This window comes from Eumetopias jubatus, unplaced genomic scaffold (genome assembly GCF_037043125.1).
Source record: "Eumetopias jubatus isolate StellerSeaLion01/CBP00866 unplaced genomic scaffold, mEumJub1_p1.0 scaffold_9, whole genome shotgun sequence".
Taxonomy (NCBI): domain Eukaryota; kingdom Metazoa; phylum Chordata; class Mammalia; order Carnivora; family Otariidae; genus Eumetopias; species Eumetopias jubatus.
Window position 1 is genome coordinate 115,556,979 of NW_028274815.1, and position 25,535 is coordinate 115,582,513.

At 43.9% G+C, this 25,535-nt stretch overlaps 1 protein-coding gene across 2 annotated transcripts in view; it reads left to right on the forward strand.

The window, feature by feature from the left end:
• The first annotated feature begins 6,104 nt into the window (after positions 1-6,104).
• Positions 6,105-25,535, forward strand: part of CBFA2T2 (CBFA2/RUNX1 partner transcriptional co-repressor 2) — a 150,633-nt gene continuing 131,202 nt past the window's right edge. For both annotated transcript variants that reach the window (XM_028118809.2, XM_028118810.2), the window contains exon 1: positions 6,105-6,223. In XM_028118809.2, the coding sequence (XP_027974610.1) occupies positions 6,190-6,223 (34 nt within the window). In that variant the 5' untranslated portion in view covers positions 6,105-6,189. The remainder of the gene's footprint in view (positions 6,224-25,535) is intronic.

Consider the following 25,535-nt stretch of genomic DNA (forward strand, 5'->3'; position numbering starts at 1 on the left):
ATTTTCTCTACGTCTGAAACCAAACAGAACTTGAAAAAGTTACAGAGTTGAAGCCAGGGCTGCCCAGGTCTTCAGGAAGAAAGATTTATTTTCAAAAACAGTGGAATGTGGTATATCCAAACAATGGAATACTACCTGGCAATAAAAAGGAAGCTAGGCAAACTATTGATGGATACAATACAGATGAATTTCAAAATCATTATGCCAGATGAAAGAAGCCAGATAAGAGAGTACATGCTAGGGCACCTGGATGGCTCAGTCGGTTAAGTGTCTGCCTTCAGCTCAGGTCATGATCTCAGGGTCCTGGGATCGATCCCCACATAGGGCTACCTGCTTGGTGGGGTTTCTGCTTCTCCTTCTCCCTCTGCCATTCTGCACCCCCCCACACACACATTTGTGCTCTCTGGTTCGGTCAAATAAATAAATGACATCTTAAAAAAAAAAAGGAAGAGTGCATGCTGTGTAAGTCCATTTACATGCAATTCTAGAAAATGCAAACCAATGCATAGTGCTAGAAAGTAGGAGTGCCTGGGTGGCTCAGTAGGTTAAGGGCCCAACTCTTGATTTCCACTCAGGTCATGATCTCAGGATCCTAAGATCAAGCCCCAGAACAAGATCCAGGCTCAGCACAGAGACTGCTTGAAATTCTTTCTCTCCCTCTGCCCCTCCCCCTGCTCATGCTCTTTCTCTAGCTCTCTCTAAAATAAACAAATAAAATCTAAAAAAAAAAGAGAGAGAGAGAAAGAAGTAGGTCAGTGGTTCCCTGGGTCCAGGTGAGGATGGAAGGATGGATTACAAAGGAACACGAGAAATATTATAGGGGTGATAAAAATGTTCTTTGTCTTAACAGAGCTGGTGATTTCACAGGTATAGACAAGTGTCAAATTTCATCAAATTGAGCCCTTTAAATCACTGTGGTTCCTTGTATATAAATGGTACACCTCAATAAAGTTTCTAGTTTCTTTTTTCTTTTTCTTTTTTAAGATTTTTTTAATTTTTTGACAGACAGAGAGAGAGCGGGAACACAAGCAGGGGGAGTGGGAGAGGGAGAAGCAGGCTTCCCACGGAGCAGGGAGCCTGATGCGGGGCTCGATTACAGGACCGTGGGATCATGACCTGAGCCAAAGGCAGATGGCTAACGACTGAGCCACCCAGGTGGCCCTTTTTCTTTTTTTAAAGTAGGTTCTACAACCAACCTGGGGCTGGAATTCACGACCCTGAGATCATGAGTCACATGCTCTATGGACTGAGCCAGCCAGGCGCCCCTCAATAAAGTTTTTTTTTTTATTAACATATAATGTATTATTTGTTTCAGGGGTACAGGTCTGTGTCAATAAAGTTTTTAAAAAAGCAATGGGGTGTGTGTGTGTGCGTGCGCGCACCTGGCTGACTTAATAGGTAGAGCGTAGGACTCTTGATCTTGGGGTTGTGGGTTTGAGCCCCACATTGGGTGTAGGGATTACTAAAAATAAATAAATAAGCTTAGAAAAAATTAAAAAGCAATTATAACAGCTGGGGAAGGACAGAATGGAGAGTGACTGCCAATGAGCATGGGGGTTCTTTTTGGGGTGATAACAATGTTCTAAAGTTAGGTTCTGGTGCTGGTTGCACAGCTCTGTGAGTATGCTATAAACCACCGAACTATATCCTTTAAATGGGCGCATGTGTGGTATATGAGTCATATCTCAATAAAGCTGTTAAACAAAAACCAATTGTATAGTGATAGAAGTCAGAATAGTAGTAGGTAACCTTTGGATAGGGTATTGACTGGAAAGGGATATCAGGGAGCCTTCTAATGTGGTGGAAAATGATGTAAGTGGTAGTTGTAGGTGTTAAGCCTGAAACAATTCTTTGAACTGTATGTTTGAGATGTGTGCATCTTGCCATATATACACATTATACTTCAAGTTTTCAATTTTGTTTTTTTTTTTTTAATTTATTTATTAGAGAGAGAGAGAATGAGAGATAGCATGAGAGGGAAGAGGGTCAGAGGGAGAAGCAGACTCCCTGCCAAGCAGGGAGCCCGATGTGGGACTCGATCCCGGGACTCCAAGATCATGACCTGAGCCGAAGGCAGTCGCTTAACCAACTGAGCCACCCAGGCACCCTTCAATTTTGTTTTTTAAATTTTTGTTTATTTATTTAAAGATTTTATTTATTTATTTTTAAATAAAGTCTTGGCCCAATGTGGGGCTCAGACTTATGACCCAGAGATCGAGTTGTGTACTCTACTAAGTCAGCCAGGCACCCCTCAATTTTTCACCTTTGAATTTGCTTTAGAAAAATTTACATAAAATAACTTGGAACTTTGAAATTGTCCAGTTCTTTGAGTTTTGACAAATGCATACAATCATATAACTATCATGGGATGCCTGAGTGGCTCAGTTGGTTAAGCGTCTGCCTTTGGCTCAGGTCACGATCCCAGGGCCCTGGGATCAAGTCCCACATCAGGCTGTTTGCTCAGCAGGGAACCTGCTTTTCCCTCTGCCTGGCAGTCCCCCTGCTTGTGCTTTCTCTCTCTGACAAATAAATAAATAAAAAATCTTAAAAAAAAATCATATAACCAGGAGCCTGGGTGGCTCAGTCGTTAAGCGTCTGCCTTCGGCTCAGGTTATGGTCCCAGGGTCCTGGGATTGAGCCCTGCATTGGGCTCCCTGCTCAGCAGGGAGCCTGCTTCTTCCTCTCCCTCTGCTGCTCCCCCTGCTTGTGCTCTCTCTCTGTGAGTAAATAAATAAAACAAAAACAACTGATGCCTAAATACTATCCTCAGATTTTTTTTTTAAAGATTTTATTTATTTATTCATGAGAGACAGAGGGAGAGAGAAAGAGAGAGAAGCAGAGGGAGAAGCAGGCTCCCAAGGAGCAGGGAGCCCGATGAGGGACTCGATCCCGGGACTCCAGGATCATGACCTGAGCCGAAGGCAGTCGCTTAACCAACTGAGCCACCCAGGCGCCCTAAATAAATAAAATCTTAAAAAAAAAAAAAAAAAAAGAGGGCCTGTCTGGTCAGCATGAGGGTGATGGGAGATGTGACCACAGAAGTAAGACAGGTCTGATTAGGCAAGGTAGTAATCAGTGGAAGCCATTTTTCTTTTCCTCCACCTCCAGAGGGCAACCCATTTGTGGTTCTAGGCCTGGGATGTTCCTGATCAGCAGGGTCTGTGAGTATGAGTTTCTATTTTTTTTTTTAAAGATTTTATTTATTCATTTGACAGAGAGCGAGAGAGAGAGAGAGAGAGAGAGAGGGAGAAGCAGGCTGCCCGCTGAGCAGAGAGCTGGATGTGGGCTTGATCCCAGGACCCTGAGATCAAGACCTGAGTCGAAGGCAGACACTTAATGGCTTAACTGACTGAGCCACTCAGGCGCCCCGAGTATGAGTTTCTAAATCAGTTTCTTCCTTCAAATGATTTTGAGAACCACTGAATTAGGGGCTAGTTTCTCACTAAATGTTTGATGAATGAATTCATGCTTGTTGGGCCGAACATGGTGGCAAGACATTTTTGTGCAGCCTCTTTGGCTGGGCAACCAATTTACAGTATATGATCTTAGGCAGTTAATTATCTTCCCTTCTTCCTTGCTTTCTCCCAGACTTAAATCAGTAAGCATTTCTTTCTCTTTTTTAGATTTTTCATTTTTTTATTATTCTTTTTAAATTTATTTATTTTTAAAGATAATACATTTTTATTTTTATCTGGTTATTTTTTAAGATTTTATTTATTTATTTGAGAGACAGAGGGAATGAGAGATAGAGAGCACGAGAGGGAAGAGGGTCAGAGGGAGAAGCAGACTCCCCGCTGAGCAGGGAGCTGATGCCAGACTCAATCCTGGAACCAGCATCATGATCTGAGCCGAAGGAAGTCGCTCAACCGACTGAGCCACCCAGGCACCCCCTCCATTCATTTTCCATTAAATTATTTTTTCTTATTTGTTTATAGGTGTTCTTTATTTATTTTGAATATATATATTTTATTTTATTTTATTTTCCTAAAGATTTTATTTATTTATTTGAGAGAGAGAGAATGAGAGATAGAGAGCACGAGAGGGAAGTGGGCCAGAGGGAGGAGCAGACTCCCCGCCGAGCAGGGAGCCCGATGTGGGACTCGATCCCGGGACTCCGGGATCATGACCTGAGCCGAAGGCAGTCGCTTAACCAACTGAGCCACCCAGGCGCCCTGAATATATATATTTTAGATTTTATTTGACAGAGAGAGAGAGAGAGAGAGAACAAGCAGGAGGAGTAACAGAGGGAGAGGGAGAAGTAGGCTCCCCTTTGGAGCAGGGAGCTTGATGTGGGGCTCTATCCCTGGACCCTGGGATCATGACCCCAGCTGAAGGCAGACGCTCAACCAACAGCCTCCCAGGTGCCCTATTTACTGTGAATATTGATCCTTTGTTGAATATGTTGCAGATATTTTATCCCTGTCTTCTGCTTATAAAAGAAAGCAAAGTTAAAAGAACTTTATTGTGTTTTTGTATATAGAGGAGTTTGGAATTTTTTTAAAATTTATTTTTATTTATGTATTTATTTTTATTTTTTAAACTTTTAAAATTATTTTATTTTATTTTTTTTAAGATTTTATTTATTTATTTGAGAGAGAGAGAATGAGAGACAGAGAGCATGAGAGGGAAGAGGGTCAGAGGGAGAAGCAGACTCTCCGCCGAGCGGGGAGCCGGATGTGGGACTCGATCCCAGGACTCCAGGATCATGACCTGGGCGGAAGGAAGTCGCTCAACCAACTGAGCCAGCCACCCAGGCGCCCTTTAATTTTTTTTTTTAAAGATTTTATTTATTTAACAGAGAGAAAGAGCACAAGTAGGCAGAGTGGCAGGCAGAGGGAGAGGGAGAAGCAGGCTCAGGGAGAGGGAGAAGCAGGCTCTCCGCCGAGCAGGGAGCCGGACGTGGGGCTCGATCCCAGTACCCCAGGATCATGACCTGAGCTGAAGGCAGCCCCTTAACCGACTGAGCCACCCAGGCGCCCCTATTTTTATTTTTTAAAGATTTTATTTATTTATTTGACAGAGACAGACACAGCAGAGAGGGAACACAAGCAGGGGGAGTGTGAAAGGGAGAAGCAGGCTTCCCGCAGAGCCGGGAGCCATGATGCGGGGCTCGATCCCAGAAACCTGGGATCATTTCCTGACCCCAAGGCAGACGCTCAACGACTGAGCCACTCAGGCGCCCCTATATATGTATTTATTTTTAAAATAGGCTCCATGCCCAATACGGCGCTTGGACTCATGACCCTGAGATCAAGGTTGCATGCTCTAACTGAGCCAGCCAAATGCCTGGAAGTTTGTGATTTTTAATCTCGTTTTAATTTTAATTCTTGTTTTTGAGTCTTTGGGAGGCAGAATAGTTCAGAGTAGCTCAAAGTACTGGGTCTGAAGTCTGAAGTTTCTAGGTTCCAATCCCATCTCTGCTTCATGTTAACAGTAAGCAGTGGGCAAGTTGGTTAGTGGGAAAGCCCTTTCTGCATGTATAAAAAAGGGAAAATAAGACCTCTCTCCCTCATTGTGAGGATTAAATGGATGAGTGTATGTAAACACCTGAAAATGATAAAGAGCTCAGTAATAGAAATGATAACTGTTATCAATACCATGATGACGACATTTTAGACATTTGGCACAGGGTAGGCTAAAAGGGGGAAGTGACTTACCCAACGACACGGTTTGGGCGACCAAGCCCTAACCTGGAGAACTCAGGTGCAGCGCTGTCCCCTCCCCCGCTAAGCTCCACCCTCTAGGGCCTCACCTCCTCCTCTAGGCCTGGGTTCCTGCCCCGGCCACAGCCGGAAGCCCAGCGCCAGACGCGTGGGCCTGGCGCGTGATGGGCGCGCGTGACACAGGAGGGGCGGGTCTGAGAAGCTGGATGCGCCTGGATAGGGCCTCAGGTTCGCGCGGAAGGGGCGTGGCAGGTCAGGGGGCGGGGCTTAGCTGGAGCAGGCCTTGGGGCCGGGCTTCCGCGTGCGTTTGTCCGGCGGGCGAGGGCGCGCGGCGGGGGCGTGCCCGGCGGGCGGGGCGGAGCCAACCGGGGGGCGGGGCGGCGCGCGGCCTAACGGTGGCGTTGGGGGCGGCTGCAGCGGCCGTGCTGGGGCTGTCGAGCGTCGCGGCTTCAACTCCCGCGGCGGCGCCTGCGAGCGGCCCGGGCCGCGGGTGGAGGCAGGCGGTGCACGGCGGAGGCCCTTGGCGATGGTGGGCGTCCCTGGAGCGGCCGCCTTCCAGCGTAAGCAGGGCGGGAAGGCGGGAGGCTGAGGGGGGCGTGTGAGGGGCCTTCTGCTCCACAGGCGCGGGCTCCTGAGAGGCCCCCGGTGCGAGGCGGGGTTGGGGAAACTGAGGCCTGAAGCAGGCGGCAGATCCAAGGTCACGCGGCGGGTCGGGCCTTCCCGCGTTCTCGAGACCGTCCGGGAGCTTCATGCGCCCGCCGGAGGGCTCGGGGCTAGCGATGTGAACGAAGCTGTGGGGACCGCGGCCTCGGAGCCCAGGCCCGGCCGGCGTCCATCCGATTTCCCGGCGGACAAGGATTGTTTTGTTCTCCCGGCGCTGGGGTCACTAAGTCCGGCTCCTGGGGAAGTATTACACACGCCCAATTTCAAGGGGTGTGTAGTGGATTGTGGAGGAGGCGAGGATGGCCTCTTTGAGGGGGCCTGTTGAGTGCAGGCTCAGGGGTCAGACTGCCTGGGTTCATATTCTGGCTCCCCTGCTTAGGGGATGTGACCTTGGGTCTTTCGGAGCCTCAGTTCCTTCTGCAAAATGGGGGTGTGAAGAGCATTTCCACCCCCATATCCCCCGCCAGGGTTCTTGGGTTTTGTGGGGCCAGTAGAATGCTTGGCACAAACTGGGACATACAGAAGCGTGAAAACTGTAATTACTGGAATCGCTGATAAACCTCATTCGGGTTGAACCTCCTTCGGAAAAGCCCGAAAATGGGCTCTGGTTGTGTATTTGTTTAAGATGTTGTCTTCGGTTAGCCCTGCTTTATGATCCAGTTGTTTTTCTTACCTCCATTTCTTTATTCCCGCATTTGTCTAGTGTTCCTCCTAGAATTTTGAGATCCTTGGGGAGGGGGGTGGTATCTCTTAATAACAACAATAAAATTTTAATTGTTTCTTGTTACAATGACAGTCATAGTCAACAATTTTTGAGCAGCAGGCATTTTGTATTCTATTCATTCAGTATTTATTAAATTATTTATTAAGTAAAAAGTACCATTCTCGACCCTGGGGATATAGCCAAAAAAATGGATAGGCCAAACTCAGTCTTTGAGTTTGGTTTGGGGAGGGGGGGGGGGGATACAAAGTAAATGAGGAAACAAGACCATTTCGCTTGTTTTCTCTTCATTTAATCCTGGTGATAGTGTAAATAAGAGTTTAGTATTTGAATATGCCCATTTTGCAGCAGATGAAACTGAGGAACACTGATCTAGCCTCAGAGCCCTCAGGCTTTCATATAAAAGGGAGGCTTTAGGGCGCCTGGGTGGCTCAGTCGTTGAGCGTCTGCCTTTGGCTCGGGTCGTGGTCCCAGGGTCCTGGGATCGAGCCCCGCATCGGGCTCCCTGCTCCGCGGAAGCCTGCTTCTCCTTCTCCCACTCCCCCTGCTTGTGTTCCCGCTCTCGCTGTGTGTCTCTCTCAAATGAATAAATGAAATCTTAAAAATAAATAATAAATAAATTTGCACAAGTAAAATTAAAAAAAGGGAGGCTTTACCTGGCCTCTCTTCTTTGACACTCATTAAAAGTTGGATTGAAGAAATGCAAAGTAGGTGCATCCAGCAATGCCTCTTCATATCAAGCCTGCAGTTGCTGCTTTTGATATTTTGAGCCTTTCCTCTTGGAGCTTCTAACAAAAGAGAGGCAGGGGTAACCCTTTAGGTCTAAGATGCACCATCTCTGTAAAAGAAAGAACTTTCTTTTTTTAAAGATTTTATTTATTTGACAGAGACAGCGAGAGAGGGAACACAAGCAGGGGGAGTGGGAGAGGGAGAAGCAGGCTTCCCGCAGAGCAGGGAGCCCGATGCTGGGCTCGATCCCAGGACCCTGGGATCATGCCCTGAACCAAAGGCAGATGCTTAACGACTGAGCCACCCAGGCACCTCAAAAGAAAGGACTTTTAAACTCAGGTTTTTTATGTCCAAATCTGTTTTATGCAATTTTTGGTTTAAAATATACCCCCAAAGTACAGTTTTTGGTTCTGTTATGTAACAGATTTATTTATTTATTTTAGTGTTCCTAATAGAATTTTATATTACATTTTTAGCATGCTTAGTACACTTTTTCTTTTAATCTGGAGGCATATATAGTATGTTGCATTAAAATATTGAGAGGATTTTTTCAGTGACGTTTCCATGATACAGTTAGATTCAGCATTGACCATCTGCTAAGCACCAGGCCCTGTGCTATTATAGGGCTTACAAAGATGAATAAAGCAGATTCTTGCCTCTTGGAGCTTACCTATAGTCTTGATTGGTTAATGTGTCTAACTGAAGTGCTGGGCAGAGAGTGGAGGAGCTCACAGTCCTTGGGGGAAGTCGTCTACAGCATTGGCTTCAAATGTTTTTAGTATAAGAACAGTAGATAGGGTTGAGTGTGCACGCATGTGTATTTTTTAAGTTACTATTACAGTGGTAACTGTATTCTATGTTATGTACATTTTATAACATGCAAAAATGGACGTTTTGCAAAGGATGAACTAAAACAAATATAAGAAGTTCCAGTATTGTCTTGTCTTTTTTTTTTTTAAAGATTTTATTTATTTATTTGAGAGAGCGAGGAAGGGGGGGCACATGAGGGGGGAGGGTCAGAGGGAGACGTTTCCCCGCTGAGCAGCAGGGAGCCCGATGCGGGACTCGATCCTGGGACTCCATCCTGGGACTCCAGGATCATGACCTGAGCCGAAGGCAGTCGCTTAACCAACTGAGCCACCCAGGCGCTCAGTATTGTCTTTTCATACCCTGGTGTGAATAATAACTGCATATTGGGGGTGGGGACCATTTACTTTTAGTGGGACCTTTTCAACCCATGAGGTCTATTAGGATTCACTTCTGGAGTTGTGCCTAGGTTGAAATCTTGGGTTCCAGTCCTGTTAACTTTGAGACTTTGGGCACATTATTCAACCTTTCTGGGCACTTTATTTTCCTCATCTGTTAAAATTGAGTTGATGAGAGTCTGCCCCATTTACAGTTTTGTGATGATTGATAATGTGTATATAATAATGTATATAATATATGTAGAGTACTTATACTGTGCTTGACCCAATATTTTGTGCCTGAGGATACAAGGAAGACTTAGGATGTAGCGGCCCTGCACTCTTGCATAGATAATAATAAAGTGCTTTAAGTGCTGGAAGCAAAGTCTTTTGGGAATACAGGGTAAGAATAACTAATTGTTCTTTGAAGGTCCAAGTAAGGTTTAGGAAAGGAGGTGACATTTGAACCAGGCCTAAGAGGGAGAGGGGATTTTTCCAGGAGGAGGAATGGTGGACCTCTTTAGGTACCGAGCAGATACTTGGATTCGCTTGAGGGCTTAGTGTGTAGTTCTCCAGATTTGGACCTGCGGGAACCTGATTAAAGCTTGTATACCTTGTTAGTGAGTTCTGGCTGGAGTTGTTCCTGGCACGGGCCAGATGGGCAAGGAAGCCTATTCCAGAATGTTTCACAGCACTGCAGCTCTTTTCTTTTTTTTTTAAAGATTTTATTTATTTGTTTGAGAGAGAATGAGAGATAGCACAAGAGGGAAGAGGGTCAGAGGGAGAAGCAGACTCCCTGCTGAGCAGGGAGCCCGATGCGGGACTCGATCCCGGGACTCCAGGATCATGACCTGAGCCGAAGGCAGTCGCTTAACCAACTGAGCCACCCAGGCGCCCACTGCAGCTCTTTTCTTTCATGACACTTACCTCATTCTGCCTTCTTGATTGTCTAGGAATATGAACTCCTAAATGTAAGCTCCTTAATAGTTATAGTATCTGCATGTTTTTGATCTTATTTGCCTTAACAGGGTAAGTGGGAAGTCCTTAAACATGGAGAAATGTATATGCCATTGGCCCTTCAAAGAATTCTGAACAGTTACAAGTAAAATGGTAAATGACCATACTTACTAGTGAACAGCTTGATTACAGATATGGCAGATGGGCCCTGTGCATTACTATTCAAAAGGGGTGAGTTTTGGGGCGCCTGGGTAGCTCAGTTGGTTAAGCGACTGCCTTCGGCTCAGGTCATGATCCTGGAGTCCCGGGATCGGGTCCTGCATTGGGCTCCCTGCTCGGCAGGGAGTCTGCTTCTCCCTCTGACCCTCTCCCCTCTCATGCTCTCTCTCTACCTCATTCTCTCTCTCAAATAAATAAATAAAATCTTTAAAAAAAAAGAAAGAAAAAGAATTTGCAGGCCGACGTTGGGTTTAAGGCCCAGTTCTGGGAAGTTTTTCAACTTCTGAGACTGTTTAATCTGTAAATGAGGATAATTCCTGCCTAGTAATAACTTCATAGTGAATGTTTATTTTGGGCTAGATATCATGCATTTACCTTTTGCCTTTTAATCCTCCAGTCTTCTAGGTAGGTATATATCCTGATTTTATAAATTATGAAATTGACTCAGGTGTTATAGAACTAATAAATGACAAAGCCCAGATTAAAATCTAGATCTGACAGCAGAGCCTGAGCTCTTAACATTGAGGTAGCTGTTAACTTAAAATGAGCTGACTGGGGCACCTGGCTGGCTTGGTTGCATGTGACTCTTGATTTCAGGGTTGTAGGTTTGAGCCCCATGTTGGATGGAGAGATTACTTAAAAAAAAAAAAAAATCTTAAAGTTGACCTTCGGGGCACCTGCCTGGCTCACTTGGTAGAGCATGTGACTTGATCTCAGGGTGTTGAGTTCGAGCTCCACTTTGGGCATAGAGATCACCTTAAAAAAGTGTTGACCGGGATGTCTGGGTGGCTCAGTCAGTTAAGCGGCTGCCTTCTGCTCCAGTCATGATCCAGGGTCCTGGGATTGAGTCCTGCATTGGGCTCCTTACTCGGCGGGGAACCTGCTTCTCCCTCTGCTTGCTGCTCCCCCTGCTTGGGCTCTCTCGCTCTGACAAATAAATAAGATCTTCAAAAAAAATGTGTTGACCATCAATGAATGGGAAAATCAAACCCTCATTTCTGTACTCTGATACTGTGAAGTTCCTATATTTGAAAGGTCATCTAAGTTCTCAGAGTATAGCATTTATAAGGGAAGGGAAGCAGTTCTTACAGATATCTAAATACTACTGCACTACAGAACTTTTTCTGGTTGTTTCTCCCCTCTTTGAGGGAGATGTTTAGATCCTTTGTTGCCTCATGTTGTATATACCCAATCGCATCTCCCACCTCTACCCCATGACAGAGCAGTGTGAAGTGAGCTGAAGGCTTTGAGAGTAATAATATTGCTACAAAACTTTAATTACTCAGTCACTTGCTATCTGCATGTTAATTTAAAGTTGATACTTCAGTGAGTTCTTGTGTAGAATTGGGTATAAGTTTTCCTGTCAGTAACAAAGTTATCTGGACACCTGGCTGGCTTAGTCACTAGAGTGTACGACCCTTTATCGCAGGGTCCTGAATTCAAGCCCCACGTTGGGCATGGAGCCCACTTGAAACAAAACAAAACAGGGGCACCTGGGTGGCTCATTCGTTAGGTTCGGCTCAGGTCATGATCCTGGGGTCCTGGGATTGAGCCCACATCAGGCTCCCTGCTCCGCGGGAAGCCTGCTTTTCCCTCTCCCATTCCCCCTGCTTGTGTTCCCTCTCTTGCTCTCTCTATGTCAAATGACTGAATAAAAACTTTAAAAAACAAAAAGTTATTCTTTGATTTTAGCTGTTTTGAGGATTATTGACTGGTTATTTTGAGAATTGGGACTTATTAAATTGAATCACATTTTGGATACTTGTAATGATTTTTGTCTTCATCTTTGACTGTTGAATGCATTTGTGCTGGTTTGGAACTCATTGGCTTTCCTATATATAAATCGACTTTACGCTTGTTCTTGAGTATTAAGCCTGTTGTGGAACATGCAGATCTAGACTTTATGATTAGTTATTTGAATTTAGTGAATGCTTTTAGGCAGAAAAGATCATTTAAAAGATGGTGTACAATAAATGAATGCAGCACTAGGATCAAGATGAGTTAATTCACTAAGTTCATACCTCTTCCAGGATAAGGAAAAACTGGGAGGAAAGAGGTGTGGAAAAAAGATTTCTCACCTGCCAGTTTTATCCTTACTCCTTAGTTTTATTTTTTTATTTTTTATTTAAAGATTTTGTTTATTTATTTGAGAGAGAATGAGATAGAGAGCATGAGAGAGGGGAGGGTCAGAGGGAGAAGCAGACTCCCTGCTCAAGCAGGGAGTCCAATGCGGGACTTGATCCTGGAACTCCAGGACCCTGAGCCAACTCCAGGACCCTGAGCCGAAGGCAGTTGCTTAACCAACTGAGCCACCCAGGCGCCCCTCACTCCTTAGTTTTAGAGTATTGTTTTGAACCTCATATTATAGAAAGCAGTCACTGAATTGTAAAGATTTACTTCAAATTTGTGAAAGCTTGAAGGCTTAATGAGGGACAATCTCTCCCTGGTTGTTGTTTCTGCTTTGGTAAGATTACCAAGAAGAGGGGCCACACTCTTGCTATACTGACTGACCCCATGTGCAATATGAGCTAGTATATGTACATGTGACAGATCCTGTCTCTGGGTTGTATTATGGCTGTTTTTGCCTGTCTCTGGTTTCTTTCTCTGGCCCCTTGAAGGCCTTGAGGCTACCTGGAATTATAGGGGCTGGGGTACCATAAATTAAACTTGTGAAATGAGTCCATTGCAGATGTGTCAACTGAATCAGATTTTAAGTCCAGTTGAATTCTTTAAAAAGGGGGTCTTTGCTAGGTTTTCTGCTGGGCGTTTTTCATGTATGTCATCTCATGTAATTCTTGGAACAACCTTGGGAGGGAGTTAGTATCTCTGTTTGATGAGGAAGTAAGGCTCAGAGCACTTAAATTGCCCAAGGTCACACAGTTAATCAGTAGCAGATGCACTATTCAGACTTAGTTCAGTCCTGGTGTTGAGTTCATTTTCCATTGAGACCTAAGTCCAAAACCCACTGTTTTTTACTATCACATGGCTTCTTTTTACTGACTAGACTAGAGGTTTTTAGACATGTGTTCCTTGGACCCTGGTGTTCCCCTGAAGTTACTTGATTTCCCATCTTTCTTAAGGAACTTTATTCCTCTAACATCTTTTTTTTTTTTTTTTAAGATTTCATTCATTCATTTGACAGAGACACAGCGAGAGAGGGAACACAAGCAGAGGGAGTGGGAGAGGGAGAAGCAGGCCCCCTGCCAAGCAGGGAGCCCGATGTCGGGCTCGATCCCAGGACCCTGGGACCATGACCTGAGCCAAAGGCAGATGCTCAACGACTGAGCCACCCAGGCACCCTTAACATCTCTTGTTTAAAAAAAAAAAAATGTCCTAGGGGGGCCTGGGTGGCTCAGTCGTTAAGCATCTGCCTTCAGCTCGGGTCATGATCTCAGGGTCCTCGGATCGAGCCCCACGTTGGGTTCCCTGCTCTGCCGGGAGCCTGCTTCTCCCTCTCCCACTCCCCCTGCTTGTGTTCCCTCTCTCGCTGTCTTTCTTTCTCTGTCAAATAAAATCTTTAAAAAAAAATGTCCTAGGAATTGGAATATAATTTAGAGGCCACTACTGTACTAGATCTTGGTCTTGTTCAGAGGTATCCTGAATTAGCTTTAGAGATGAATTAAAAAAAAAGCAACAGAAACTCTCAGCATCGTTTACCAATTCATCCCATATGTTTCCTGATCTTAGCAGTGAAACAGATGATGGCAGTGAACATCAAAAGCCCAGGAAATGTCCAGATTAATTTTGCATGGCCCTGTGAGGAGCTGTCAAATATGGATCATCCAATATAGTATATGGACTTAACGAAGTGAACCTTTAGTTTGGAATGTGGCTCTTGAAGATTTGATTCTACTTTTCTGTTTTGTATTCCTTAATTAAATGCAGATAATCAAAGTAAAATTTAGAATAACCCAGAGCTAGGTATCCTTCTGTCTGAATTTATAGCTTTGGAGTTGGCTAGACCTTTCAATTAAATTAGCTGATGGCGACAAATATGTAATCTGACCTCTTCAGCAGCTCAAGTGAGATGTTAATACCAGGCATAGCACAGCTCCCTTGACACGCTACTTTGATCTTTTCCTCTCTTACAAATGTTTCCCTTATTTCTTTGTTAACTTAGCCATCTCCATGCAGAGGTCATGCTTGCTTTTAATTTTTTGAATCCACATGAGAACAGACATTGAACAGCACAGATTTATTCATTTTTACCTTATATCCCTAGAACTACACTAATCAATACAGTTATCTCTAATTCCCATGTATTTTTTATTTTCTATTTTTATTTTTTTTAAGATTTTATTTATTTGCCAGAGATAGAGTACGAGCGAGCGAGCACAAGCAGAGGGAGAAGCAGGCTCCCTGTTGAGCAAGGAGTCCGGTGCGGGCCTCGATCCTAGGGCCCTGGGATCATGATCTGAGCTGAAGACAGACACTTAACTGATTGAGCCACCCAGGCATCCCTCCCATGTATTTTTTTTTTTTAAGATTTTTATCTTTTATTTTTTTTAAAGATTATTTATTTATTTGAGAGAGAGAATGAGATAGAGAGAGAACATGAGAAGGGAGAGGGTCAGAGGGAGAAGCAGACTCCCTGCCGAGCAGGGAGCCCAATGCGGGACTCGATCCCGAGACTCCAGGATCATGACCTGCGCCGAAGGCAGTCGCTCAACCAACTGAGCCACCCAGGCGCCCCCTTCCTGTGTATTTTTTAGGTAGTTTATATCCTTACCACTGCCTGCCCTCTGCCTCCCCTCTCTATAAAATCTTAAATACTAGTAACATTTCTCCCAAAAATGTGCCAAGGTTTTTTGGTCCTTAATATTGAGAAAGTGATTATGCCTTTGTTTCCCTCTAGAGAAGTGGAGCCAACCTTACAGGGAGAAAAGGCAGGCATAAAGCAAGTCTTCGTTATGACTGAGAGTAAAGGTAGGGATGGTTTAGGAGAGGGAAGTTCTGAGTGGTGAGGGAGAGGTATGGGAGAAGAGGGTGATGTTGGTTTTAGTTCCTCCAGCATTCATTCTTTAGCTGCCTAGAGCGGCTTAGGGTCCGCTGCTCCAGTTGTCTTAAGCTTCACCTAATTTTCCCTTGATGGGTTGGTCTGGCTAAGTGTTTATTTTTTTGTTGTTGTTGATTTGTTTTTGTTTTTTTTTTTTAGGATTTTATTTGTATATTTGTGTGAGAGAGAGGAGAGAGCATGAGTAGCAGGAGGGGCAGAGGAAGAAAAGCAGACTTACCTGAGCAGGGAGCCCATTGCGGGACTCGATCCCAGGACCCTGAGATCATGAGCTGAGCCAAAGGCAGATGCTTGAACAACTGAGCTACCCAGGCATCCCTGGCTAAGTGTTTTTGTTTTAGTTTTTATTAATCAATTAAATTTAATTAATTTATTTTAAGATTTATTTATTTGATGGGGCGCCTGGGTGGCTCAGTCGTTAAGTGTCTGCCTTCGGCTCAGGTCATGATCCCAGGGTCCTGGGTTCGAGCCCCATATCAGGCTCCCTGCTCAGCGGGAAGCCTGCTTTCCTCCCTCTCTCTCACTCTGAGCTTGTGTTCCCTCTTTCGCTGTATCTCTCTCTGTCAAATAAATAAAATCTTTAAAAAAAAAAAGATTTATTTATTTGAGAGAGATAGCACACATGTGCGCTGGAGAGGGGAGTGGCAGAGGGAGAGAATCTTAAGACTCCCTGCCCCGTGTGGGGCTCGATCTCAAGATGCATGAGATCATGACCCAAGCTGAAATCGAGTTGGATGCTGAACCGACTAAGCCACCCAGGTGCCCCTATTTATTTTTATTTTTATTTTTTTAAAGATTTTATTTATTTATTTGACAGAGAGAGACACAGTGAGAGAGGGAACACAAGCAGGAGTGGGAGAGGGAGAAGCAGGCTTCCTGCAGAGCAGGGAGTCCGATGTGGGGCTCGATCCCAGGACCCTGGGACCATGACCTGAGCCGAGGGCAGACACTTAACAACTGAGCCACCTAGGCGCCCCGCCCCTATTTATTTTAAGTAAACTCTATGCCCTATAAAAAGGGCTTGAACTGAACAACGACCCTGAGATCAAGAGTCTCATGCTGGGGGCACTCGGGTGGCTCAGTCAGTTCATCTGCCTTGGGTTCACATCATGATCCCAGAGTCCTGAGATCAAGCCCCAAGTCCTCCTGGTCTCTGCTCATCAGGGAGCCTGCTTCTCCCTTTCCCTCTGCCTGCTGCACCCCCTGCTTGTGTACTCTCCTTCTCTGTCAGATAAAGAAATAAATAAATCTTAAGTTGGGGGGAAGTTCTCTTGCTCTACCAACTGAGGCAGCCAGGTGCCCCTGGGTAAGGTTTTAACTATACTCTTACCTCTTCTTAAATATGGTACATAATACTGTAAGTTGCTTTAGAAAAACACAGAAATATTCAGGGATGGTGATTTGCATTATAAAAACATTTTTTGTACTTTTAAGTTTGTATTTTGCCATAATTTTATACTTATGAAAAAGTTGCAAGAGTAGTATTCAAATTCCCATTTGTTCATCTTGATTCCCCAGATGTCAACACTTTACTTAATTTTTCTGTTTCTGTTTATATTGTAGATTACTTTTCTGAACTTCTAGTGTAAGTTACAGCTGCGATACCTTTTTATCCTAAGTAGCATAATGTATTATTTTCTGTAAACTAGGACATTCTCTTATATAACCACAATATACTTACCAAAATCCAGAAGTAGTCTTGATATAATAGTATTATTTAATATACAAACTTCTTTTGAATTTTTGAATATTGCCATTTGTTCCAATAATGTTCTTTATAGGAAAAATTTTTTTTTCTGGTCTAGGATCCAGTCCAGGATATATACCATATTTAGTTTTCTTGTCTTTTTATATAAATATAGGTTCTTAGTCAGTGGGTTATAATCTGTTACTTATTTATGTACAAAAATGTGATTTTATTTTATCTTTATTTTTAAAATACTTTTTTATATTTTATTTACTTATTTGTCAGAAACAGAGGGAGCAAAAGCAGGGGGAGCAGCAGACAGAGGGAGCAGCAGACTCCCTGCTGAGCAGGGAGCCCCATGTGGGCCTTGGTCCCAGGTCTGCGCCAGGATCATGACCTGAGCTGAAGGCCGACTCTTAACCAACTGAGCCACCCAGGTGCCTGTGGACTGGCAGTGTATTTACATAATTAAACATTTAAAAGGTCACGAAGACTTGTTTAGTGAAGTTTCCCTCACCTCTGTGTTCTAGCCACTCTTCCCTTCCTTTGAGGCAATTACCAGTGTCTTCTGTATCCTTTTTTAATAAAGATTTTATTTAAGATTGTATCATTTATTTGACAGAGAGAGAGCAAGAGCAGGAACACAAGCAGGGGGAGTGGGAGAGGGAGAAGCAGGCTTCCCGAGGAGCAGGGAGCCCAATGCGGGGCTCGATCCCAGGAGTCGCTTAACGACTGAGCCAGGCACCCTGTATCCTTTCAGATATATTCCTGTAGGCCACATAATAATATGTATAAAAGACCTTCATTTTACACTGTATTTCGTTGTATGGGTGCACAGTACTTTTTTTTCCTATAGTCCCCTATGGATGGACATTTAGATGCCAGTCTTTTTGTGTTACAAACAGTGCTGCATAATTTTGTTAAAAATGTTATCTCAGCGGTGCCTGGGTGGCTCAGATGGTTAAGTGTCTGCCTTCGGCTCGGTTCATGATCTCAGGGTCTTGGGATTGAGCCCCGTGTCGAGCTCCCTGCTCAGTAGAGAGTGTGCTTCTCCCTCTTCCTCTGCTTGTGCTCTCTCTGTCTCTCTCTCTCTCAAAATGAATAAATAAAATCTTAAAAAAAACACGTTATTTCATAAATTTGTGGAATAAATTCCTGTAAGTAGAATTGCTAGGGTAAGGAAAATACACTTTGTGTAATTTTGATAGATGTTACCAAATTACTCTGGAGATGGTATATCAGTTTTTGTACTCTTACCAGCAAAACATGCGACCCAAGTAAAGAAGGGGTAGGAGATGGGGGAAGTTAAGACTGGACCGGGTTTGGAGGGTACTAAAAGCAGTTACTGAAGGATAACGTACTAGGGGAGGAATGGCAGGAAATAAGAGAAGCAGGCAGGGGTCGGGGTTTTATTCTTGGATTTTATTCTATAGCTAATGGAGAGCAATAGGATGACAGAATGACGTAGTTACGATTGTGTTCTAGAGTTTTCTGGTGGTCTTTTTTTTTTAATATTTTTTTAAAATTTTTTTTAAAGATTTTTTTTTTATTTATTTGAGAGAGAATGAGAGATAGCATGAGAGGGAAGAGGGTCACAGGGAGAAGCAGACTCCCTGCTGAGCAGGGAGCCCGATGCGGGACTCGATCCCAGGACTCCAGGATCATGACCTGAGCCGAAGGCAGTCGCTTAACCAACTGAGCCACCCAGGCGCCCTTTTTTAATATTTTTTTATTTATTTGACAGAGAGAGACACAGCAAGAGAGGGAATACGAGCAGGGGGAGAGGGAGAAGGAGGCTTACCGCTGAGCAAGGAGCCCGATGCAGGTCTCGATCCCAGGACCCCCGGATCATGACCTGAGCCGAAGGCAGACACTTAACGACTGAGCCACCCAGGCACCCCTGAGTTTTCTGGGGGTCTTAATGAAGATGGATTCAAAGGGGCAAGGCAGGAAGAGCAAAATAATTAGGTTAATGCAGTAGCCTTCTTGTCAAACCTTGCATCTCTATTTTCTTTGGAAACTATCCCTTGTGACTCCAAAAGGGATACATTTAAAAGAGGAAAAATATGTATCATTGAAGGTAGCAAGAAAGGCTTCACTAAATAGTCAACTGCATTTTGATGGATGGGTAGATCTTGGATTGGTAGATACGGAGAAATGGGATAAGGAAATGATTTCAGGTCCTGAGAAATGGAGTAAGCCGGGAGTAGGCAAACTTTCTATGAAAGGCCTAATAAATACGTTGGGCTTTGTGGGACACATGGTCTCTGTCATATATCCTCCTCCCTTTTTTAATGTAAAAACTGTTAGCCCACAAGCTTTACTGAAACAGGCTGTGGGCAGGGCTTGAAGAGGGTGGGGTGGGAGATGACTTTAGTTGCCAACTCTTGGAATAAGCAAAGGCATCCAAGCTGGAAGGTTCAAGATATATACTTAGTAAAACAGGGGTAAAGGCAGAGCTATGGAAAACTTTGAATGTTAGGCTAAAGAATTTGTTACACCTGTTCTATTGATACTAATAGTGGTGACATCTTGCCTGGTACTGTTAACTTAATACATTAACAGCTATAAAAATTCTGGCTGGCAGAATTGCCTTGTGTAGATGGTTGTATTGCACATTAGTACTGCTGACAGATTACCATTAGCATGAAATACTGAGGTCTAAACTACTCACTGGGACGTTGAGTGTTTTAGTGAGTGGTTTAACTCAAAAGAATCAAGTTAAGGAGGGGCGCCTGACTTGTTAGTTGGTAGAGCATGTGGTGCTTGATCTCAGGGTCCTGAGTTTGAGCCCCACATTGGGGGTAGAGATAACTTTTGTTTTTTTTTAAAGATTTTATTTATTTATTTGACAGAGAGACACAGCGAGAGAGGGAACTCAAGCAGGGGGAATGGGAGAGGGAGAAGCAGGCTTCCCATGGAGCAGGGAGCCTGATGCGGGGCTCCATCCCAGGACTCTGGGATCATGACCTGAGGCGAAGGCAGACGCTTAACGACTGAGCCACCCAGGCGCCCCTAGAGATTATTTAAAAAAAAAAAAAAGAATTAAGGAAGTAGAAGAATAGTATAGCTCAAAATTTCAGGAATTCGATAGGTATTCCTCACATTTTTTTCCCCCTAGTTCTGAAGACTAGGAAATAAGGTATACAACAATTCCACTGATTGTTCCATTAAACAGTTTCCCCAACTCTATCCTAGTAAGCTTTCCGTTGTTTTAAGTCTCTGGTTCTAGATGACTGGAAGACTGGTTTTCCTCTGGGGTAAGAGGATGGGTGGATTAGCGGTGTGTGATCAGAATTACCTTGGGGAGTTATTAGAATATTAGTGTGACACCTAGATTATGATACATTCTGTGAGAGGGTGTATGTTTTTGGTAATAGCCTCCCAGGTGGATTCTCTACCATGTCTTCCTGGTTAACAGCTATTCGAAATAATTTCTGTCCTTTCCCTCCTGCCATCACCTTATATTCAGTGATGTTGGTAGGATTACACTCCTTTGTGTGTCTTCTAGTGTGAAGGAAAAGTTGAGTTGGAAGTTGGTATCCCATAAAGACTTCTGACATATAATGCATCTTTTGATAGCAAACATGTCTTAACTCATACTGTCAACTTGCTGATCAGCTTTTCCTGAGGAACTCTGGCCTTATGTTATTTTCAGTTATTGTTGATTATAAACTTTGTGCTGTATAAATAGAAGTCAGCTTTCTTCTCATTTTTGTGAAACTGCCTTTTATCAGCATAAAAACATAGACAGTGATTGGATACTCTGCTTTAGCTGCCTCTGTGTGCTTGAACACATTTTCAACATCTATTGTAGTATACAGATTTTTTTGAGAAGGAATGCTCTAAGTACAGGAAAGGCAAAAGATAAAGGGTCTTTGAAGTCCTTCTCATTCCACAGTCTCTGGTTCCATGAATTAAAAGACAATAAATTGAAGGACTCCTAAGAAAATCCTCAGACAACACTGTACATGGTATCTAAAACCTTTAGCAATTGCTTATTTGTTTTGGTGGCTGCAGGTAAAGAGGATAACTGCAGATTATTAGTACATGCAAAGTTTGGAGACAGCAGTTAGATCAAATTTAGTTTATCAGTCACCTTTTTTTTTTTTAAGGTTTTATTTATTTGCCAGAGACACAGCCAGAGAGGGAACACAAGCAGAGGGAGTAGGAGAGGGAGAAACAGGCTCCCCACTGAGCAAGGAGCCCGATGTGGGGCTCAATCCCAGGACCCCGGGACCATGACCCGAGCCAAAAGCAGATGCTTAATGACTGAGCCACCCAGGCGCCCCACCTTTTTCTTTCAAAGATTTTATTTCTTTGACAGAGAAAGAGCACAAGCAGGGGGAGCGGCAGGGAGAGGGAGAAGGAGACTTTCCCGATGAGCAAGGAGCCCCCTGTGGGACTCAATCCCAGGACCCTGAGCCAAAGGCAGATGCTGAACCGGTAGGACCCGTATCAGTCATCTTTTCTAATTAAGGCTCTCATTTCCTTTTTTTTTTTTTTTTTAAGATTCCACTTATTTATTTTACAGGGAGAGACACAGCGAGAGAGGGAACACAAGCAGGGGAGAGTGAGAGGGAGAAGCAGGCTCTCCGCTCAGCAGAGAGCCAGACGTGGGGCTCGATCCCAGGACCCTGGGATCATGACCTGAGCAGAAGGCAGATGCCCAACGACTGAGCCACCCAGGTGCCCCTCTCATTTCCATCTTTAAAGCAATTGAAATTCTCCAATTTTGTTTTATTTTTGAGGTTTTAATTTTTTAAAGTAATCTCTACACCCAGCATGGGGCTTGAACTCACAACCTTGAGATCAGGAGTTGCATGCTCTACCGACTGAGACAGCCAGGCACCCCAAGATTTCCCAATTTTTAAAACTACATGTTGGTTGGTTAGAGTGAAAGCTCTAAATGCAATAATCAAAGCTTTTTTGATAATAGGACATAATTCATAAATGCCAATTTGGAACTGTCCTTTCCCTAAGTGACAGGATTATCTGGATGCTTGATAGGGATTTGTATAAATCTAAGAGGGGTTTATTTAAACTTCTATCAAAAATAGGAAATTGGGGGGCACCTGTGTGGCTCAGTCAGTTCAGTATCTGCCTTCAGCTTGGGTCATGATCCTAGGATCCTGGGATCTAGTCCCATGTCTCCCATGTTGCGCTCTCTGCTGCTCGGTGGGAAGCCTGCTTCTCCTTCTCCCTCTGCCTGCTGCTCCCCCTGCTTGTGCTCTCTTTCTCTCCCTGCCAAAGAAACAAATAAAAATCTTAAAAAAAAAAAAAAAAAAAGAAATTGGTATCCCATTAGGGCTTAATTGGTTGACTTCAGTTTTTGAGTTTGGAGGCTGTTGAAGAGTTAATTTACTGTGTGAGGGTTTAGCCCAGTGTAGAGCACAAACTTGTTTTAGGAAAAGGATCTCTTTGTATATTCATTTGCCAGATCAGTCCTGTTTACATGTGAACTCCCTTCTTGATTCCAGGGAAAACAGGCAGACAAATCCATGCTAATTAAATACTAGAACATGACAGATTGATTTTGATCCCAGAGATTAAGGAGGGAAAGAAGGCTTCAGGTTTTATTAAATTTATCCTGGATGATATTTTAAAGAACTGTCAGTAACGAGTAAATTTTTCTACTAGGTTCTTGTATCTAGGTAGTATGGCATAGTGAGAAAGCATCTTTGGATTCGTTTTCTCAACTCTTGGATTCTAGTTTATAGGTGGCTGAAGGTATGGCTTTATAATTCACTTAATCGTGGATTTTATTTTATTTTTTTTAAGATTTTATTTATTTATTTTGATACGGAGAGAGAGAGTGCACGCACAATCAGGGAGTAGTGGCAGAGGGAGAGGGAGAAGCAGGCTCCCTGCTGAACAAGGAGCCCAAAGCAGGGCCTGATCTCAGGACTCTGGGATCATGACCTGAGCTGAAGGCAGAGGCCTAACTGACTGAGCCACCCAGGCGCCCCAGTCGTGGATTATATTTTTAAATGAAAGGAATTTTAAAAAAATTTTATTTATTTTAGAGCAAGAGTGAGTACTTGTGTGAGCAAGTTGAGGGGGAGGGGCACAGGGAGAGGGAGAGAGAGAATCTCAGGCTGACTCCCTGCTGAGCATGGAGCCCATTGTGGGGCTTGATGCCATGACCCTGAGTTCATGACCTGAGCTGAAACCAAGAGTCGTCTACTTAACTGAGAGCCACCAGGTGCCCTGAAAATAATTTTTTAGTAAAAAATTTTTTTTGCTATAGTTGTTAGTAGAAGGATGTTTATTTTTTTATAAAGATTTTATTAGAGAGAGAGTGAGAACCTGTGAGTGAGCATGAACAGAGGTGAGGGGGTTAGAGGGAGAACCAAACTCCCCACGGAGTAGGGAGCCCATCGTGGGGCTTGATCTCAGGACCCTGGGATCATGATCTGAGCCGAAGGCAGCTGCTTAACCAACTGAGCCACCCGACCTCTGGGTGGCTCAGTGGGCTGAGCCTCCGACTCTTTGATTTCTGTGGGTCATAATCTCAGGCCCTGGTGGGGCTTGACCCTCAGCAGGGAGTCTGCTTCTCTCTTCTTTCTCCTTCCCCTCCCCCCCTTGTGCTGCTCTCTCTAAAGTAAATGAATAAGTCTTAAAAAAAAAAAAAAGAAATGAAATATTAGTTGCAATAGCTGTTTGGAAGATAACTTGACAGTGTTTCTTTTTTCCTGTTATTTTTCTCTTTATGCAAATATTTTATTAAACAAAAAAACCCTAAATGCACAGCTCAGTGAATTTTCACAAAGTGATCATACTTATGTAACTGCTATCCAGATCAAGAAATAGAACATTAGGGGCGCCTGGGTGGCTCAGTCGGTTAAGCGGCTGCCTTCGGCTCAGGTCATGATCCCGGGGTCCTAGGATCGAGACCCGCATCAGGCTCCCTGCTCGGCAGGAGGCCTGCTTCTCCCTCTCCCTCTGCCTTCCTCTCTGCCTACTTGTTCTCTCTATCTCTCTGTCAAATAAATAAATAAAATCTTGGAAAAAAAAATACAACATTAACACAGCTACTTCAGAAGCCCATCTCTCACCCTCCAGTTACTGTTCCTCCCTCTTCCTCAGGGTAGCCAATATCCTGACCTCTTTCACCATTTGTTTGTTTTGCCTTTTTAAAAAAATGAACAGTATATATAAATAGTCATATACTGTGTTTTCTTCTGTATCTGGCTTCTTTTGCTCAACAGTAATGACACATGTTCTTGGGTCAATAATTCATTCCCATTGCTGTATAGAATTCCACTGTAAAAATATACCACAGTTTATCCATTCTCTTGCTGATGGATATTTTTATTGTTTCCATTTTGGGGTTATTAGGAATAACGCTGCAGGGGCGCCTGGGTGGCTCAGTTGGTTAAGCGACTGCCTTCGGCTCAGGTCATGATCCCGGAGTCCCGGGATCCAGTCCCACATAGGGCTCCCTGCTCAGCGAGGAGCATGCTTCTCCCTCTGACCCTCCCCCGTCTCATGTACTCTCTCTCTCTCCCCCCCTCCCTCTCTCTCTCCCTCCCCCTCTCCCTCTCTCTCCCTCCCCCCCTCAAATAAATAAATCTTTAAAAAAAAAAAAGGAATAATGTTGCAGGGAACATTCTTCTATGTCTGGGTATATGTATGTGTGTCTTTCTTTTGGGTACTTACCTAGGAGTGGAATTGGAGGTTCGTTGATTGTGTATATGTTTAGCTTTAGTAGATACTGCCAATAAATTTTCCAGAGTTGTATCAGTTTATATTTGCATCAGCAGTCTTTGAGAATTCCATTTATTCTACATTCTCACCAGTCTTTTAACATTTGCTGAGCCTCTATTTTGTACAAGGTCTGAGGGATATAGTAATGAACAAAATGAAGCCCTTTCACAGATCTTGAAATTTAATGTCATTAAAAATATATTTTATAGGGGTGCCTGGGTGGTTCAGTCAGTTAAGTGTCTGCCTTTGGCTCGAGTCATGATCCCACAGTCCTGGGATCGAGCCTGATGTTGGGCTCCCTGCTCAGCGGGGGTCCTGTTTCTCCCTCTCCCTCTGCCTGCTGCTCTCCCTGCTTGTGCTCTCTCTGTCAAATAAATAAAATATTTAAAATATATATTTTATACATACTTGTTTAATACAGTTAGGTAGCAGTAAAGTAGAAAGGGTGTGTTAGAAGAGGATGATAGTGCTATTAGAGCGGTTGAGAAAGACTTCTGATGAAGTGACATTTGAACAAAGATCTGGAGGAAGTAAGCTAGCCATATGGATCTCTGGGAAGAGGAGTCGTCCAGGCAAAGGGAATAAATGGTAAATGTCATAACCCTGAGGTAGGAGCATGCTTGATAGGTCCACAAAACAGCAAGAAGGCTCTTAAGACTGGAGCATATTGAGTAAGGGCGACGGTGGTAGAAGGTGGTCTCAGGAGGTAAACAGGGCCAGACCATGGAGGACCTTAAGGGGCATAGAAAGGATTTTGGATTTTCTAAATGAGATGGGAAGCCTTTGGAAGGTTTTGAGCAGAGTGACATTATCTCCTTTACCTTTTAAAGAGCTCACTCTCCTCTTGGGGAAAACATTCTTCATGGAGCAAGAGTGGCAGTACGAATGTGAATTAAGAAATTATTACCGGGGCGCCTGGGTGGCTCAGTCATTAAGCATCTGCCTTAAGCTCAGGTCATAGTCCCACGGTCCTGGGATTGAGCCCCGC